The sequence below is a fragment of the Candida tropicalis genome, assembly GCF_000006335.3.
Source record: "Candida tropicalis MYA-3404 genomic scaffold supercont3.5, whole genome shotgun sequence".
Lineage (NCBI taxonomy): Eukaryota > Fungi > Ascomycota > Pichiomycetes > Serinales > Debaryomycetaceae > Candida > Candida tropicalis.
The window spans coordinates 1-15,620 of NW_003020057.1; the positions used below are offsets into that span (position 1 = coordinate 1).

Consider the following 15,620-nt stretch of genomic DNA (forward strand, 5'->3'; position numbering starts at 1 on the left):
TATACAAACTTGGATCACTATCCAAATCATAACTGGCTTCAATTCCATACAATGATGGGGACTGCAACATTCTAACGAAAAAGTACGTATACCCAAGCCACTCAATCCCTTCTTCAATACTCGTAATCGAACCAGCTACCACTTCAGCATTGACATTATCAACTAGTTTATGCACCATTTGCGATTCAATAGGCAACTGTTGATTCAAAATAGCCAAATAGTATTGTATCTCATCTTGAGAAGTAATAATAATCCCCTCACCATTCTTATCATATCTAGGACGACCAGCTCTACCCAACATCTGCAAGATATCTTGCGGTGATAACTGCACCCATGTACCTGTCTCGGGAGAATATGTCTCAGTACCTTTGATGATAACTGTATGGGCAGGAAGATTAACACCCCACGCTAAAGTAGCCGTTGAAACCAATACACGCAAATGCCCTTGAGCAAACAAATCTTCCACAGTGCTTCTGTCACTTTTGGATAAACCAGCATGATGGATACCAAACCCGTGGGAAATTATCTCTTTCAACTTGGCATTCTTCATGGACTCGCCTTCTTGTTTCAACACCTCTTTGGTTCCCTCGTGTTCAACAATATCCATGTCCAACTTCTCCAGTAAATACTTTGCCGTAGTGAAGGTCTCATTTCTCGAGTGAACAAACACAATCAACTGGTGCCCGTCTTTCAAACTCTTATACATTCGATCATAACACGCTTCATTCATTGCTGCTACTTTCTTAATAGCCTTCTTCTCCTTGACACCAACAAACTCTTGCTGCAACGGACAAGGCCTAAATGTAGCATCAAAATAAAACAACCCTTCGACAGGCACTTGAATAAACTTGGCAACATCTCTATAGTTCGGCAAAGTAGCCGACAACCCCACGATTCTAACCTCGTCGGATCTTCTTACTGTCCTGCTGACAATACTTTCCAACACCGGTCCCCTTTCATCGTGCAACAAATGAATTTCATCAATAATGATCAACTTTACCAATTTCACATAACTTGGATCCTTTCTGGTGATGATATCCCACTTTTCTGGTGTGGTCACAATAATCTGGGTTTCCAATATCTGCTGTTTGGACAATGCCAGGTCACCAGTCAACTCATTCACAACAACACCATATGATGCCGTTAATCTTCTTTGGAATTCACGCATTTGTTCCTGTACCAACGCTTTCAACGGAGCAATGTATACAATCTTGAAATTCTTTAACTGAACATGATCATTCTGACGATAATTGCCAATTGTTCGAAGGATAGTCAACATGGCCACATTTGTTTTACCCGCACCCGTTGGAGCACAAATGAGCAAGTTGTTGTCTGTTTCAAACGCTTGCGGATAAATCTTGGATTGGATTCTATTAAAAGTAGTGGTTTCATTTGTAGGAAATGCCTGTTGTGCCCAAGGTGGCAATGTAGATGTCGGTAGAATTTCATCATCAGCCAATGCAGGCTGTTCTGGTGGTGGAACAGTGATTATATCGTACGACTTTTTATTCTCCTGAAAAGTCCCTTCTGGAAGGGTGATCTTTGTAGTTTCAGCTTTGGTAGAAAAAATAATCTTTTCCAAATTGACCCGCTGTGTGATTCTCTGACTCGACCTCTGGCGTTTAGTACCAGAATCCTCCTCCTCTTCGATTGGTCTCTTTTTGAAAAACTCATCCAACAAAGAATCCAATTTAAGATCCTTCATCTCTTGTATCACAACATCTCTCGGTTCACTAACCATCTTCTTGGTAAACACAATACGCCAACGATTTTCAATACACTTCACAACAAGATCATTATGTTCGTAATCCAACAACTCATTGAGATCATTATCCAATTGTCCCACTGTTAATTCCTTATTAGCAAGTAAATCAAAAATCCCTAAACTCTGTTCAGGAAATCTTCCTTCCAACCATTGCCAATCACAAATAACATCAACAGGTTCACTTTCCTCCTCGGCGTCGATTTCTTCTTCAAACCCATGGTCATTTTCATCTTCAGATTCTTCAAAATTCACGGCAACATATTCATTTTCCTCTTGAAGTTTCTCCTGCTCTAATCTTGACGCTAGAATTTTATTGGCCAATTGAATCAACTCATTCAAATCTGTATCACTTATCTTGACATTTAACAACTCTTCAAGATCGGATCTCTTTTGTTGTACAGGTACATCTACACTACTCAACTGTTCACTAGCAACTTTTGCTGCTGATTGGATAACTTCATGTGATGAATCTGGTAAATACCCATGTATTTTAGTCATAAACAATTCAAATGCTTGATCATTGTACTCCTCTGGCTCTGTAGACTTTTTTGATTGCTGGATCGTGGCCGATTCTGCTTTGTAACTGCTACCCATTTCCTTTATCGAAATCCTTCCTGCCATTGACAATGCAGGGGTTTCCACTTCCTGTTTACCATTTCGTTTCTGTCGTATTACTTGGTTTGACATTGTCCGTTGTTGATATGAGTTTTGGGTTCTCGGTTTTTTTTTTTTTCGCGATGATTTTTTTTTTTTACTTTTCTATCTCTCCCTCTCTCTGTCGCTTTTACATTCTCATTTATACCACTAATGAATAATTAATATTATTTCCTATACAGCCTAATAAACTTTATTTAAAAAGGTTTTCTTTTTGAAATCCCATGAATCATCGGAGATTCTTCCTCTCAAAACTGGGATTTCACTACCTGGAACATAAACATCTTCAAACAAGATATCCATCTTGGCTTCTGGTGGAGCATCGGCTTCAGCGGCAGCAACTTGTTCATCAACGTATTTTCTAGCAGCTTTATCATATGATTTAATTTCATCTTCAGTGGCAATATCCTTTTCCAACAAAACAGCCTTCAATCCAGCAATTGGATCGTTTCTGGATCTCATGTGTTGGACTTCTTCTCTAGTTCTGTAAGTAGTACCTGGATCAGACATGGAGTGACCACCGTATCTATAAGTTTCGTATTCCAAAACAAGTGGACCGTTACCTTGAGATGCCCAATCCTTGGCAAATTTAGAAGCTTGGTAACAAGCCAAGACATCCATACCATTAATCTTCAAACCTGGAATGTATTGACCTCTCTTGTAGTATTCGGTCATGGCAGATGATCTGGCAGCAGCAGTACCCATACCATATTTGTTGTTTTCACAACAGAAGATAACTGGCAAGTTCCACAACTTGGCCATGTTGAAGGATTCGAAAACTTGACCTTGGTTAGAAGCACCATCACCATACAAGTCAAAACAGACATCCTTGTCACCTCTGTACTTGTGTGAGAAAGCTAAACCAGCACCCAATGGAACTTGAGCACCGACAATACCATTACCACCATAGAAACCGTTGGTAAACATATGCATGGAACCACCCTTACCGTGGGCAATACCAGATCTTCTACCCATCAATTCGGCCAAAATAGATTTGACAGAAGCACCTCTCATGTGAGCAAAACCATGACATCTATAGGAGGTAATGACGGTATCGGTTGGAGTGATGGCATTTTCAATACCAACAGCAATGGCTTCTTGACCAACAGATAAATGACAGAAACCTCTAATCTTCTTGGCTTTATATAACGCATCTGCTGCCATTTCCATTCTTCTGATAACAATCATATCCTTGTACATTTTCAACAAGTTTTCCTTTTCAGTTTCAAATGACAAGCTTGGAACTTCCAAATTGTATCCTTCAAATGAGCTTTCTGGCAATTCAATAGAAACCAAGTCTGAAGCAGCCTTGGCCATTGATCTTCTTGCCACAAGCATATTGGCAGTGGCACCAACCAATTGACGAGTAGTAGTTGATGTACGTAACATTGAATAATAATAGTATAGTTAATAAGGAAAAACCAACACCGATAGATAATGTGTTTTTCCTTGATTTTTTTTTTTTTCGTGGTCTTCGCTAATGGGTAGAGAGGATTTTCCCTTTTTTTTTTTTTGTTGGAATGGTTCACTGTAATCCGTAGAGATACACTCGCTCGGAGGTTAATCTCCGGGAAGGAATTGACATAATCGCACGACTTTTGGAACTGATGTGGGAACTCTTAAAAAACAATTGGAGTAGTCTGTTTAGAATATGTCTTTCCCCCACGCTTGCAGGTGTTCCTGAGAATTATAAACGGTAGTTTATCTCGACATGGATTTTCTGTATAATTTGGTTAGTTCTTAGTATCAAAAAAAAAAATACTCACCTATGTAACCGAGGTTTTCCGCAACGTCGCTAACCTCAGAACCTGTATTCGTCTCTCCCCTATTCAATACCCTCATGAACCCAAATTTCATTTCATATGAAACTAACCCTCTGAACAACGGATTATAATATTCAACAGGGCTTAGTGAGAGGAGTTTTGTTTTTAACTACTCATTTGGACAATTCTTCAACACTATAAATTCCCATTGATTTCCCCCTTCGTCGACATTTTTTTTTTTTTGTTCTTTCTTTTTCCTTACCACTCCCCCCAATTCACAATGTTTGGTCTTTTTGAAGAACACCACGAACAAGTCTATAACGGTAACCACGAATCCAAATTCTCTCATGAAGTTGTTGCTGGTGCCGCTTCATTTGCTGCTGTAAAGATGTTTGAAGATAAACAAAGAAGAGAAGGTAAAGAAGTTAGTCATGCTTTTGCCAAAGAAGCCATTGCTGCTTTAGCTGGTGCCGAAGCCGACAAGTTATTTGAATCCAAAGGTTTGGATTACTTGGATAGAGACAGAGTTAGAAACCAAGCTATTGAAAATGCCCAAAGAGGATACGACGAACACTATGGTAGACAAGAACGTTGGACCCCAGATTCTCAACCTCCATTTGATTACCAAAGATATTAAATAGGTGGAAGTTATTCCAAGTTGTTAAATGCATAGACGGCTTTATTTAATATATCTTCTGTTTTGTGTTCACCTGTTAAAAATCAACTCTATTCTCAACTAGGAATGTTTTGCGGCTTACACTAAAAAAAAGACAAGCATTTTCTTTTTTGTTTTTAAATTTGCATTTACCAATCCAGAAATCTGAAACATTAAAATTCTTTTTAATCACCTTTTTTTTATTTTCTAAATTGACAGGGTAAAGGGGAAAAAAAATCCCTTTCTTTGGTATACCTTTTCTTTGGTATACCTTTTTTTTTATTATAGATTCTTTTTTTTTGGCCTCTCATTGCTAATCACAAACAATATGCTTCAATCAAGTCCTGAATTCAAGAGAACGAGAGATAAAAAGAGTTGGAAGGATTTCCTAAAAACCAAGAATGGAGCTAGAAATGATTCAACCACCAGTTCCAGTACTTCACCAAGTAGATATAGAGAAACAATTTCTGGTCCTTTAATGGCAACACCAATCCATGCAAGAACCCCATCTTTTGGAAACACTGTCAATACTCCCAATACAACCCCAGCTAGTGTAACATTTTCAAGTCCACGGCCAGAAAAGATTCCCAATAGAGATCCGTTTTCTGATATGGACCTTGGATTGAACGTTTCTTTTGCAAATATTCTTAGTAACAACAAACAAGGAACACTTCCAGATGTTATGGAGGACAAGAGTAAAGAAACCTGTTTTATATGTGAAGAGCTGCTTTCCAGCGTGTTGCAAGCAGAAAGAATTGTCAAGCTTAATTGTGGTGATCTGGTTCACTGTGAATGTTTCAAGGCTTATTTCAGTGATGAAATGCAGCAGGTGCAAGAGTCGTACACGGGTGGTAAAACAATCACATTTGGTAAGAACTGTAAAGGGGAAAAATGCAACAACAACAACAGCAAAGTTGTTCTTGACACAGGAAACTGGAACTTGATATCTACCAGGAAACTATCGCTAATCCCGAGACGTCCGGCACCACATCCAAAAGTCGACAGTGTAAACCTCACTGCACTTAAGTCAACCCTTGATGGACAAGATACTAGTGTTTTCCCATCCATGAGAAGAAGAACTAGAACGAGTTTAAAAAATAGTAACGTCGTTGGAATCCCCACTAGATCACCATCTCCAAATTCAACAATCTCAACAGTAACTACAGATTATGAATTTGACAAAACAGTTGATCCCGAAGTTGTTAAAAACAAGTTGATTCGATTCTTGTTGGACAATTGTGTTAACGTAAATTTGTCAAAACTATTTCAATTGGGACTGTTACGAGTGGCAGATGAATTGTCTGTATGTATCGAGCCAATGGACTATTTTCAAACTCGATATGTATACTTGTTTGACACATGTATGCTTATTTGGAATAAAATAGAGGAACCAGTATTTGTGCCTGTCAAAGATATCAAGATTTCATCTAGAGGAGCAATCTTGCAGGTGTATCAAACCGGCAGTGACTCTCCCAACTCGACTTTACTACAGTCCACTTCAAGTGCCATAGTGGAAAAATGGGTAGTGGCCGTTTCGGATAGTACCCTACAACTACCGGGTGCAGTTATCACATCATCAATAAATACAGACCAGGAAGACGCAAAATCGGATAGTCTTCCGTCTACCATCAAATCTGCCGCGTCAGAGTATTCTGACACTGATAGTGACTCTGACGTGGACTCCGATGCCGAAGTAATACAAGAGGCTTTGAATAAAGACACCATGGACAAATGGGAAGAGTTAATTATCGAAATAGATAATGCATTAGTTACAAACTAGAGATTGAATCTATCCATATCCTCTAATATACAAGAAATCCAATGGTCACGTTCCTGTCGACTCTTTGTAGTGAATATAATACTCTTTCCCGTCACCCCTAGAGTACGAATCATACTAAGCAACGAAGGATTATTCTGATTTTGTTTAGCTATTTCCATATCAGCGGGAAGGTTCTTTTCATACTGCGTCAAATTCCTTTTTTTTCCAAACCATAAAGTAAAACACAACAAATGGTCTTCTTCCATTGATCTCCATCCATCTTGGTGTACCCTTGGAACCGAAAGTTTATCTGATTGTGCATTCCGAATTCCTGGTGCTAATAAATCCAATTCAGCCAACCGTCCGCTATAAAGATAGCACTCCACTAACGGAATGGTAATATAGTGTGTGAAATAAGAAGATCTTTTCCATGTACCATTTACTTTCGACCTCTTGAATGTGTGGTAAATTATAAGAAACCCAGGACACAAGACAGCATAAAACTTGTTGAAACTGGAATGTTTTTTATTCTTCTGGTATAAATACCCGCTTTTGATCACCAATGTATTGGGAAGTAGATGGTACATACCCACGCTATTTGCCACTGCATTCTTTGATTCAAGAAAGTTAATCTCATCGGGGGCATTTGAGTCCACATAATTATTGATCACCAATCGTCTCTTGTTTTCTGCTTTCCCATTGATTTCATCACATAACTTTATGTTTGCCCTCCTGCTCCAGTATTCACTGATTTCCCCTAGTCGTGACATCCACACCCTTCGAGCATCTCTTGTTGGCGCTTGAAGTTTAATCACACTACCATTTCTAAGCACTATTTCAAAACACGACTCGGTAATGTCGTCTGCGTGGACCAACTCTGGTTTGCTGTACCATAATGTACACTGCATTAATTTCTGTGTTGTTGTTGCATTTGAAATTCTAATGTCAATAATATCAGCCACATCTATCAACCCTTCTGCATTAACAACCAACTCGATTTTCCGTCTAATTTCATTTTCAGCAAAACTATCGTGTTGGGAATGATTTTTCAACAACGCGGCCATATGCTCTGAAGAGAATATATTCTGCTCGGTAATTAGCGCAGATGTGTTCTCAACATTGGGAGGAAGAATGGCTCGATAATATTTGGTAAAAAATAGTATGTTTCTGTTGGTAAAGAAATACAGAATTTTATAAAAATCTCTCAAACCAGATCGTTCGTGGCCCTCGGTATTTGTTAACCTACCCAAAAACCCTTCAACAGGTATAGGCTCTGTGTCAATAGCACACACCTCTCGGTACTCCAATTGATATAGCGGCAGAAATAAAGAGTTCTGGATATACAACATCTCGGCTGTATTCTTTGTCCATTCTATTCGATCATAATGTCGAAAACAAAACCACGAGTTTTGTGGATGCTCTGGTACTTTTCTGTAAATAAAATCCTTCAAGTATTGAACCAATTCATCTAAAATCACGTCATACCCATGTTCTTTTTTAATAATGACCAAGTTATGTGTTTTTTTGAAAAAGCTATGAAGTACTAGTTCTGGTACAGCCACTTCAAGATATATTTTCCTTGCAGGCACATAAATATTGAATACCCGATTCAGACAGATGCCCAAGGCTTCTTTGGTGAAAAACACCCACCGCAATGCATTCTCTTGGTTATTTAACCGCAACACATACTTTGTTTTCTCTGAAACGGTTACACTTATGGTCTTATCCAAATAACTCTGAAATTCCACCGAAAGTTCCTTGTTAATACGAAATCCAAACTTGGGATGCGACTGTGTTGGCAACTTGTTTATATCATAGAATTGCAAAATAAACGGCTCCGTGTGGGAGTCTGTTTTTCTAACCACGAGAACAAACTCTCTCCATCGTTCAATGACTCTTGTTTCAATATTTTGTGAATCTCCAAACTGTTGCTTTGCCATCACTAGTACTTTATCAATTCTGATAATATCACCAACATTATAAGACTTGATAATTGATTCCTGGATTCTATTTGGTTTATGTGTCGGTTTTCGGTCACCAGCAGCCTTCTTCGTGAACCTTTTCAATTGTTTGGTGAACTTTCTATTTTCTTCCTCTATTTCTGTATAATCCATCAGGAAGCTGGTCTGTGGATGAGGCACCTCAAACTTCACATTTGAAGAAGGAGCATGAATGGTGGGCAATGAATCCAATTCTGAACCTTCATTTATTGGGGAAAATATTTCAACTCCACTCGAATCTGGGGAATTCGATTCATTCAATATTCTAGACAGGTTGTTATTAATACTCTCGATATTTTGTAGAATTTCCTCTCGTCGTTTGAAAAACGGATTACCTTTGTCACTCGCAAGGTACTGCTGAACAACATCATTGGTTTGATGTAAACGAGTTGCCGACTTTTGCTTCAATACTTTTGAAAGAGCCACTTTTTTGTCGTTATGCCATAATTCGGGTATCTCTCCTATGAACAAGCTTTTCCCACACTTTGCAAGTGTCTCAGGAGTTAGATAACTCAAAAGAGTACCTAAGTATGAAGAACGAGGTATAGTAAACCTTATTTCATCCGATGACATTCAGTTTGGCAAATCATAGAGTTAGTAGTGAACTAAAAAAAAAAAAGTCGAAACACATAAGATAAACAACACATCATGAAGCGAAAATACTGTACTGCCCCCAGGGCGCTAAAAAAAAATTGTTGCTCACATCTTTTCGTATTTCCATTCTCTGTAAACTTCGCCCAGAGTTACGCGAGAAGGTGAAAAAAAAAAAAGAAATGAAAAAAAAAACAAAATTCAGCCAAGTTTAGATTCAAGATTCCGAAGCCCACTGAACCACTTATATATAACTATGTTCTATAGAACCATTCGATGTTTCACTACGGGTACCAGACTTCTGGCAAAGGCAGCCATGTCAACTTCCGAGAAAAGCAGAAAAATTCTTGGACGCGCTTCAAACAATTTATCAGTGGGATTAGTTGGTCTAGCTAATGTTGGGAAATCGACCTTCTTTCAAGCACTTACTAAATCCAAATTGGGTAATCCAGCAAACTACCCATTTGCTACAATAGAACCTGAAAAGTCCATGGTGTTGGTTCCTCTGAATAAACTAGTCCATTATGCAAAGATATATGGGTCCCAGAAAATGGTACCTACTAATCTTACCATCTGGGATATTGCCGGATTGGTTAGAAATGCAAGCAGTGGGGCCGGGTTGGGAAATAAATTCTTAAATGACATTCGACAGGTTGATGGAATTTTACAAGTGGTGAGAGGCTTTGTCGATGATGAAATTGTCCACATTGAAAATAACAAAGTCGACCCGGTTAGAGACTTGGTTATTGTGAACGATGAATTAATTCTCAAGGATTTAGAGATTATTGAACTGGAGATTGAAAAAGTAAAGAAGTTGCAAAAAAAACCGGGAATTAATGCCAACCAATACGACATTCATCTTGCTACTTTGGATAAATTATCTGCTTTGTTGTACGATGGTATCAAAGCAGTAAATGGTGAATGGACTGATGAAGAGATCGAGGTAATAAATGGATGGAATTTACTAACCGCGAAACCAACAGTGTATTTGCTCAATGTCAGCAAAGAAGATTATGGTAAGCAAGAAAACCAGTTTTATGATCAAGTTCAAGAATGGATTTCCACCAACTCTCCAAACGATAAACTCATTATGTTCAGTGCTGAGCATGAAACTGTTCTCAACGAATTAGAAGAGGAAGAGTTGAAAGAGTACGTTTTGGATATTGGCCGAGACTCTGTAATTCCAAAAGTAGTAGAGGAAATGAGACTGGTATTATCATTGATTTCATTTTTCACATGTGGAGACATCGAAGCTAGACAATGGACCATCCGACTGGGAAGTACCGCACCAGAGGCAGCGGGTTTGATCCATACTGATTTACAAAAGACATTTATCAATTCAATTGTATACAAATGGGACGACTTGAAGGAAGTATCAGAATTTGACGAGAACAAATTAAAATCTCAAGGTAAACAGCATAAGTGTGGTAAGAAATACGAAGTAGAGGAAGGAGATGTTCTAATAATTAAAGCGGGAAGCGGTAAAGCCAGATAAACGCTTAGAACTCTGTATATAAATATAGAAAATAGTAAAACTTGTACATACAAAATACGTCAACTATTCTATTCGAAAGACAAATTTAACAAAACTGCCTAAACACCCTCGTCATCATTCAATCCAATCATGGCACCTTCAGGGTTCATATTGTCCGGTGGAGAAATACTTGGCACGGTTTCCAAAACAACATATGCCACTCCGATCATGAAAACAATTAACCCAGCTAAAATTCTAAAGATTGAGCCGCCACTCAAACTTACCCCAAGAAATGTGTAGACTGATATTGTTAGTATTCTGATCATCAAGCAAATATGAAAACGTTATCTAATACATACATATACCACGCCCAATAAATGAAAACAAAAATGAAGCATACACATAAGCTTCAGCAGGAACTCTAAACTCTTCAAATGGTTAGTAAATAAACAAGCACACATCGAGATTCCAATAATGATACATACCTAGTGCTCCAATAACTGCTCCAAAGGCAATGATGTATATCCCAGAGACAAACTATATTGTGTTAGTAACCTACTTCATGCTTGATAGCAACAACAAAAATGTACATACCGAATGGCTAAATTGATGTTAGTAAACCAATTCCTCTTGAACAACAGTTCGTTAAACATACAAGCTGTGGAACAATTGCGAGAATCCTCCAAGAACCTAGAAAAGTTGGAAAGTTAGTAAATCAAGTCCTAGTAAGCATGAACGTCCATGTTGAATTGTAAAACATACACAAAGACCAGACACGGTCAAGTTAGTGATCTTAAACGCGCCAGTCAAATCTTGTCCGTTAATAGAATCCAAATTCATTTGGTGCGGTACCTTATTTGGAAAGCAAGAATAAAAGCAGTGATTGGTTTTTTTTTATGAACTTTTTTTTTGTTTGTTTGGTGGGAGTTGTCTCGTTGATCCGAATTTTTTGTTATTGTGCTATATCTTTCTGTTGTCGAAAAAGTGGAGGCAAAAACTGCAAAACATACATGTACTGAGTCAAATATAACTTGACACCACTACTAAAATAATCTCAAGCGTCTATTACAGCTTATGCCATTACACTTCGCGTATGTTAATTCCCAACTCACCGTTTACATTTCTTATGAGCAACACGGTGTCACGTGACCATTGTATCCACTTTTACACGACTATACATTCTTCAGTTGAGCAAAGAAAAAAAAAATTTGAGATTTTTTTTTATTTTTTTTAATAGCAAAACATTTGTTTTTATTCCTATCCCAACACATTTTTCTTTTATTTTTATTTATTTATCTTCACAAATCATCTTTTTTTTTGGTGGGGTGTTTTTATTTCAAGGTGTTCAAGTAAAAGATGGATGAAACTTGGAAGTCTCGATTAGAAGAGATTCTGCACATCATAGCAGATCCGTTTTTGAGAGACTTTCTGAAAACAGGTACCGCTGAGAAAAACATGACATTGATCCAACAATCAGAAAAGGTGGTAGAGCAGCTTTTCAAAGAAGCAATCATTGTTTCCATGGAAGAATCTATTGTTCGTCCTAATATACCACAAGAAGAATTGAAAAGAAGACAGGAAGCGCAACTAGAGGGGAATGCTAGAAAGTATCAAAAGAACAGTCTTGTTATGAAGAAGGAAGTTAGACCATCACAAGTTAAATCGTTAAAAACTCAGAATATAATTGATCAAGAGGAATTGAAATTGTTTTTGGATAAACTGTTGGATGAGCTTGAAGTGATTACAGCCCCAGCACAATATCCAATACATCCACAAACAGTGTCACCATTAGCAGAATTATATTATTTAACTCAGACCCTTCCATTGATCAAACTACTTCCCGGGTGTCATAAAGTTTTAATGACAGATAATTTTGAACTGGCTCTAGCTGAAGGTAAGATAGCAGTTTTGTATTCGCGAATCGAAGAATTGAAAAGACAAGGGAAATGGTCTTTGCGACAGCCACTGAAGTTTTATGATCCATTCAAGTTTATAAGGAGGTCAAAAAAGAGAACATTTCATTGGGACTATTTACTTCAGGAAGCGAAATGGATGACAGATGATTTCCGAGAATCACTGAAGTACAAAAAATGGTGTTGTGTGATAATGGCGGAAGCAGTTGAAGAATACTGGGCTGTTGGTAAGAAGGTGTGCATAAAAAGAAAGCCAATCAAGTATTTGGATAATGAAGATACAGATATGGAAACAGGAAATGAAGTTAATCATGATCCACTAGGAGCTGTCTCCGGTACACAAGAAGGCAACAACATTAAACAAGAGGAGAAAACACCTTGTCTTGAGAATATAAGTGAACCTGAACCTCGAACGATTGATACATCAATATTGTTAGCAAAGAGCGATGACTCTCGTGTTGATACAAGTTCTACAATTAACATTACTGAACACACCAATGGAAGTGCCAAACCAGAGCCTCCACAAGAGCGTGTTTTCAAATCATACATAACCCTAGATGAATTAAAGAAAATTGATCAATCCATTGTTAAGAACTTGCCGGTTTTCTCGGCGTTTGATAACCACACGGTTCAACCAAAGGAGTTACCAATTGCATCGGTATCACGGTTGTTGTATCCACAGGAAGGTGATGAGCAATGGCATAAAATCGTGCTTCGAGACCGGGTTGATGAAAGTAGCATTCTGTATGGTCCCCCTGAATACCAAAAGGGGTTATTTGGCACCCAATCACACAGACGTTTCAATCCATTGAAGCCGCCAAAACCACCATTGATAAAGAATATTGAATATAGATCACCCACTATTTGGCTTCCTCAAGACGATAAAAGACTTATTCATTACGTTGCTGAATTTTGTTTTAATTGGGACTTGATTTCAGAACATATCCTGTCAGCATCTTCAGCTGTCAGTCTAAAGAAATACGAATCTAATATTGAAAGAAGAACCCCGTGGCAATGCTTTGAAAGGTACATACAATTGAATGATAAATTCCAATTTTCCGATATGAAAGGAGTATATGCATATCATGCACAACAGTGGCTAGAGCATGCACATTTAGCACAACTGACTACAAAACGAAGAATATCCCCATTAGGTGTTGGTGTTGAATCCATACAAAGGGGTAGTCGGAAATTGCGTTGGGCATCGATGTTTGATGCCATGCGCAAAGCTATGAAGAAAAGAGAGATTGTTGCTGCAAAGATGAATCACCGCAAGTCAACAAATGAAATACAAGCAAGTCAACAACAACAGGCAAATTCATTGGATTCTAAATCAAACAATGATAGAATTCCTACCCCAGCTGAGTTATCGAAGTTGAAATTTGAAAGAGATAAAGCTATAAATGACACGATATTGAACCAGACTATTAGTAAACAAAGGTTACTCCAGCATCATCAACAGCAACAACAACAGCAGCAGCAACAACAACAACAAAGGCATCAACAACAAAGACAGCAACAACAACAAGTACAATTACAACAACAACGCCACCATCAACCTCAGCCTCATCCACAACCACAACCACAACCTCCACAACAATCTCAACTTCACCCATCGACCTCGCAACAACAGATGCATGCACAAGTCAGGAATGTTGGGGCTGCCCCGAAATCAATGCCTGGACCGCGTATACTGATGCCTAATGGACATTCAAATGCTAACCAAATAGTTCCACCTCATCCTACAAATGTACCAATAAGACAGCCAAACTCTCAAAATGCCCAAGTTCCGATTAAACGACCAACTACTCCTAATGGTACACCATTGACAAATGAACAAATACAACACTTGATTCAAATGCAGAAACAAAGAAGAATGCTTCAGCAACAGCAACAGCAACAGCAGCAACTTCAACAACAGCAACTTCATTCACAACAGCCACAACGAATGAATGTGAACTCACAAGCGATGAGAGTGGGAACACCTAATGGTCAACAAGTATCCCCGATTTCTGGTCCGCAACCTCAACCACAACCACAACAGCAGCCTAGAAGACCACTTTTCCCACCAGCACAGGTTTCAATGGTCATTAATGAGATCCAGAAACAAAATCCAGGTTTGGCCAAAGATCAGGTTACAAAGCTTGCTGCTCAGTACCTTGCGAACCTACTGCAGCAACAAAATCGGATGAATTCCCAGTCACCTCAACCACAACAAAATATCAAAGCTCTGCAACAGCAAGTACAACAAGTGCAAAGAAACAATGTTAGCCCCAACACAAGAATTGGTCCTTCCCCAGATAACACAAACCATCAAATGGCTATGATGCAAGGTAGTCCCTCGTCACCCTTGCCACAACAGTATCCAAAAAATCAATCAGCATCACCGATGACAGGGTCTCCTAATGTTTCGTATTCAGAAATACAAGGTAGAAGAAGTAATGGATCATAATGTATTATTATTATTTGTTAGTAGTTATTTAATATACATTTTTTATATCACAGAAGTCTATGTTGTAAAGACGCGATAGTCGCATTCTTGAATTTTTTTTTTTTTTTATTATTTTTTTTTTTCGGATCTGTTGCCAGACAACCACCATCCACAGATTGTCAATCAGTACTTTGATGTCTAGTGAAGAAGGGTTTGATGAAGAGTTAAGCACTGCTTTAACAGTCACTCCACTTGTACATTTGGCGCCCAAACAGAATCTATCGTCTTTAATCAATCCACTGTTATTTCCAGAACCTGCTTCGCTGGCGTTGGCTATAAAGCATCTAGATGTTCATGATAATAATATACTAGAATTATTGGGACAAGATTTGTTGGATTTTCAAGATGATACAGAAACAATTCATTTCAAGCAATTCCCATGTTCAACAAAGACCACTAGTGAAATTACAACCAGTTCAGTTGAGAATCGTCTTCTAGATCTTCAGTCAGGAAATCAGTACTTAACTCCAATGCATAACAATGTTCAAAGTGCAAGGCTATCAATAAGAAAAAAGTACGATTTGAGTGATATGACTCTGCATAATCAAACATATG

General features: G+C 38.2%; 7 protein-coding genes across 7 annotated transcripts; 4 read left to right on the forward strand and 3 right to left on the reverse strand. All coding sequences in view use genetic code 12, as the record gives it.

The window, feature by feature from the left end:
- Window positions 1-2,452, reverse strand: CTRG_03731 (ATP-dependent RNA helicase; the record flags this gene model as incomplete). The annotated part of the gene is made up of 1 exon (XM_002549388.2): window positions 1-2,452. A coding segment is annotated over one exon (2,452 nt), but the record flags the coding sequence as incomplete, so codon positions are not given.
- A 150-nt stretch (window positions 2,453-2,602) lies between these two features.
- Window positions 2,603-3,808, reverse strand: PDA1 (pyruvate dehydrogenase (acetyl-transferring) subunit E1 alpha; the record flags this gene model as incomplete). The annotated part of the gene is made up of 1 exon (XM_002549389.1): window positions 2,603-3,808. One exon carries the CDS (start codon window positions 3,806-3,808, stop codon window positions 2,603-2,605), a length of 1,206 nt encoding a protein of 401 aa, XP_002549435.1.
- Window positions 3,809-4,462: 654 nt separating this feature from the next.
- CTRG_03733 (uncharacterized protein) lies at window positions 4,463-4,819 on the forward strand (the record flags this gene model as incomplete). The annotated part of the gene is made up of 1 exon (XM_002549390.1): window positions 4,463-4,819. One exon carries the CDS (start codon window positions 4,463-4,465, stop codon window positions 4,817-4,819), a length of 357 nt encoding a protein of 118 aa, XP_002549436.1.
- A 1,794-nt stretch (window positions 4,820-6,613) lies between these two features.
- Window positions 6,614-9,169, reverse strand: CTRG_03734 (uncharacterized protein; the record flags this gene model as incomplete). The annotated part of the gene is made up of 1 exon (XM_002549391.1): window positions 6,614-9,169. One exon carries the CDS (start codon window positions 9,167-9,169, stop codon window positions 6,614-6,616), a length of 2,556 nt encoding a protein of 851 aa, XP_002549437.1.
- Window positions 9,170-9,443: 274 nt separating this feature from the next.
- Window positions 9,444-10,682, forward strand: CTRG_03735 (uncharacterized protein; the record flags this gene model as incomplete). The annotated part of the gene is made up of 1 exon (XM_002549392.1): window positions 9,444-10,682. The coding sequence occupies one exon, from the start codon at window positions 9,444-9,446 to the stop codon at window positions 10,680-10,682; it is 1,239 nt and encodes a 412-aa protein (XP_002549438.1).
- A 1,335-nt stretch (window positions 10,683-12,017) lies between these two features.
- VID21 (Vid21p) lies at window positions 12,018-15,026 on the forward strand (the record flags this gene model as incomplete). Its single annotated transcript, XM_002549393.1, has 1 exon — window positions 12,018-15,026. The coding sequence occupies one exon, from the start codon at window positions 12,018-12,020 to the stop codon at window positions 15,024-15,026; it is 3,009 nt and encodes a 1,002-aa protein (XP_002549439.1).
- Window positions 15,027-15,199: 173 nt separating this feature from the next.
- On the forward strand, window positions 15,200-15,619 carry CTRG_03737 (uncharacterized protein; the record flags this gene model as incomplete). Its single annotated transcript, XM_002549394.1, has 1 exon — window positions 15,200-15,619. A coding segment is annotated over one exon (420 nt), but the record flags the coding sequence as incomplete, so codon positions are not given.
- Between the last annotated feature and the right edge of the window lies 1 nt (window position 15,620).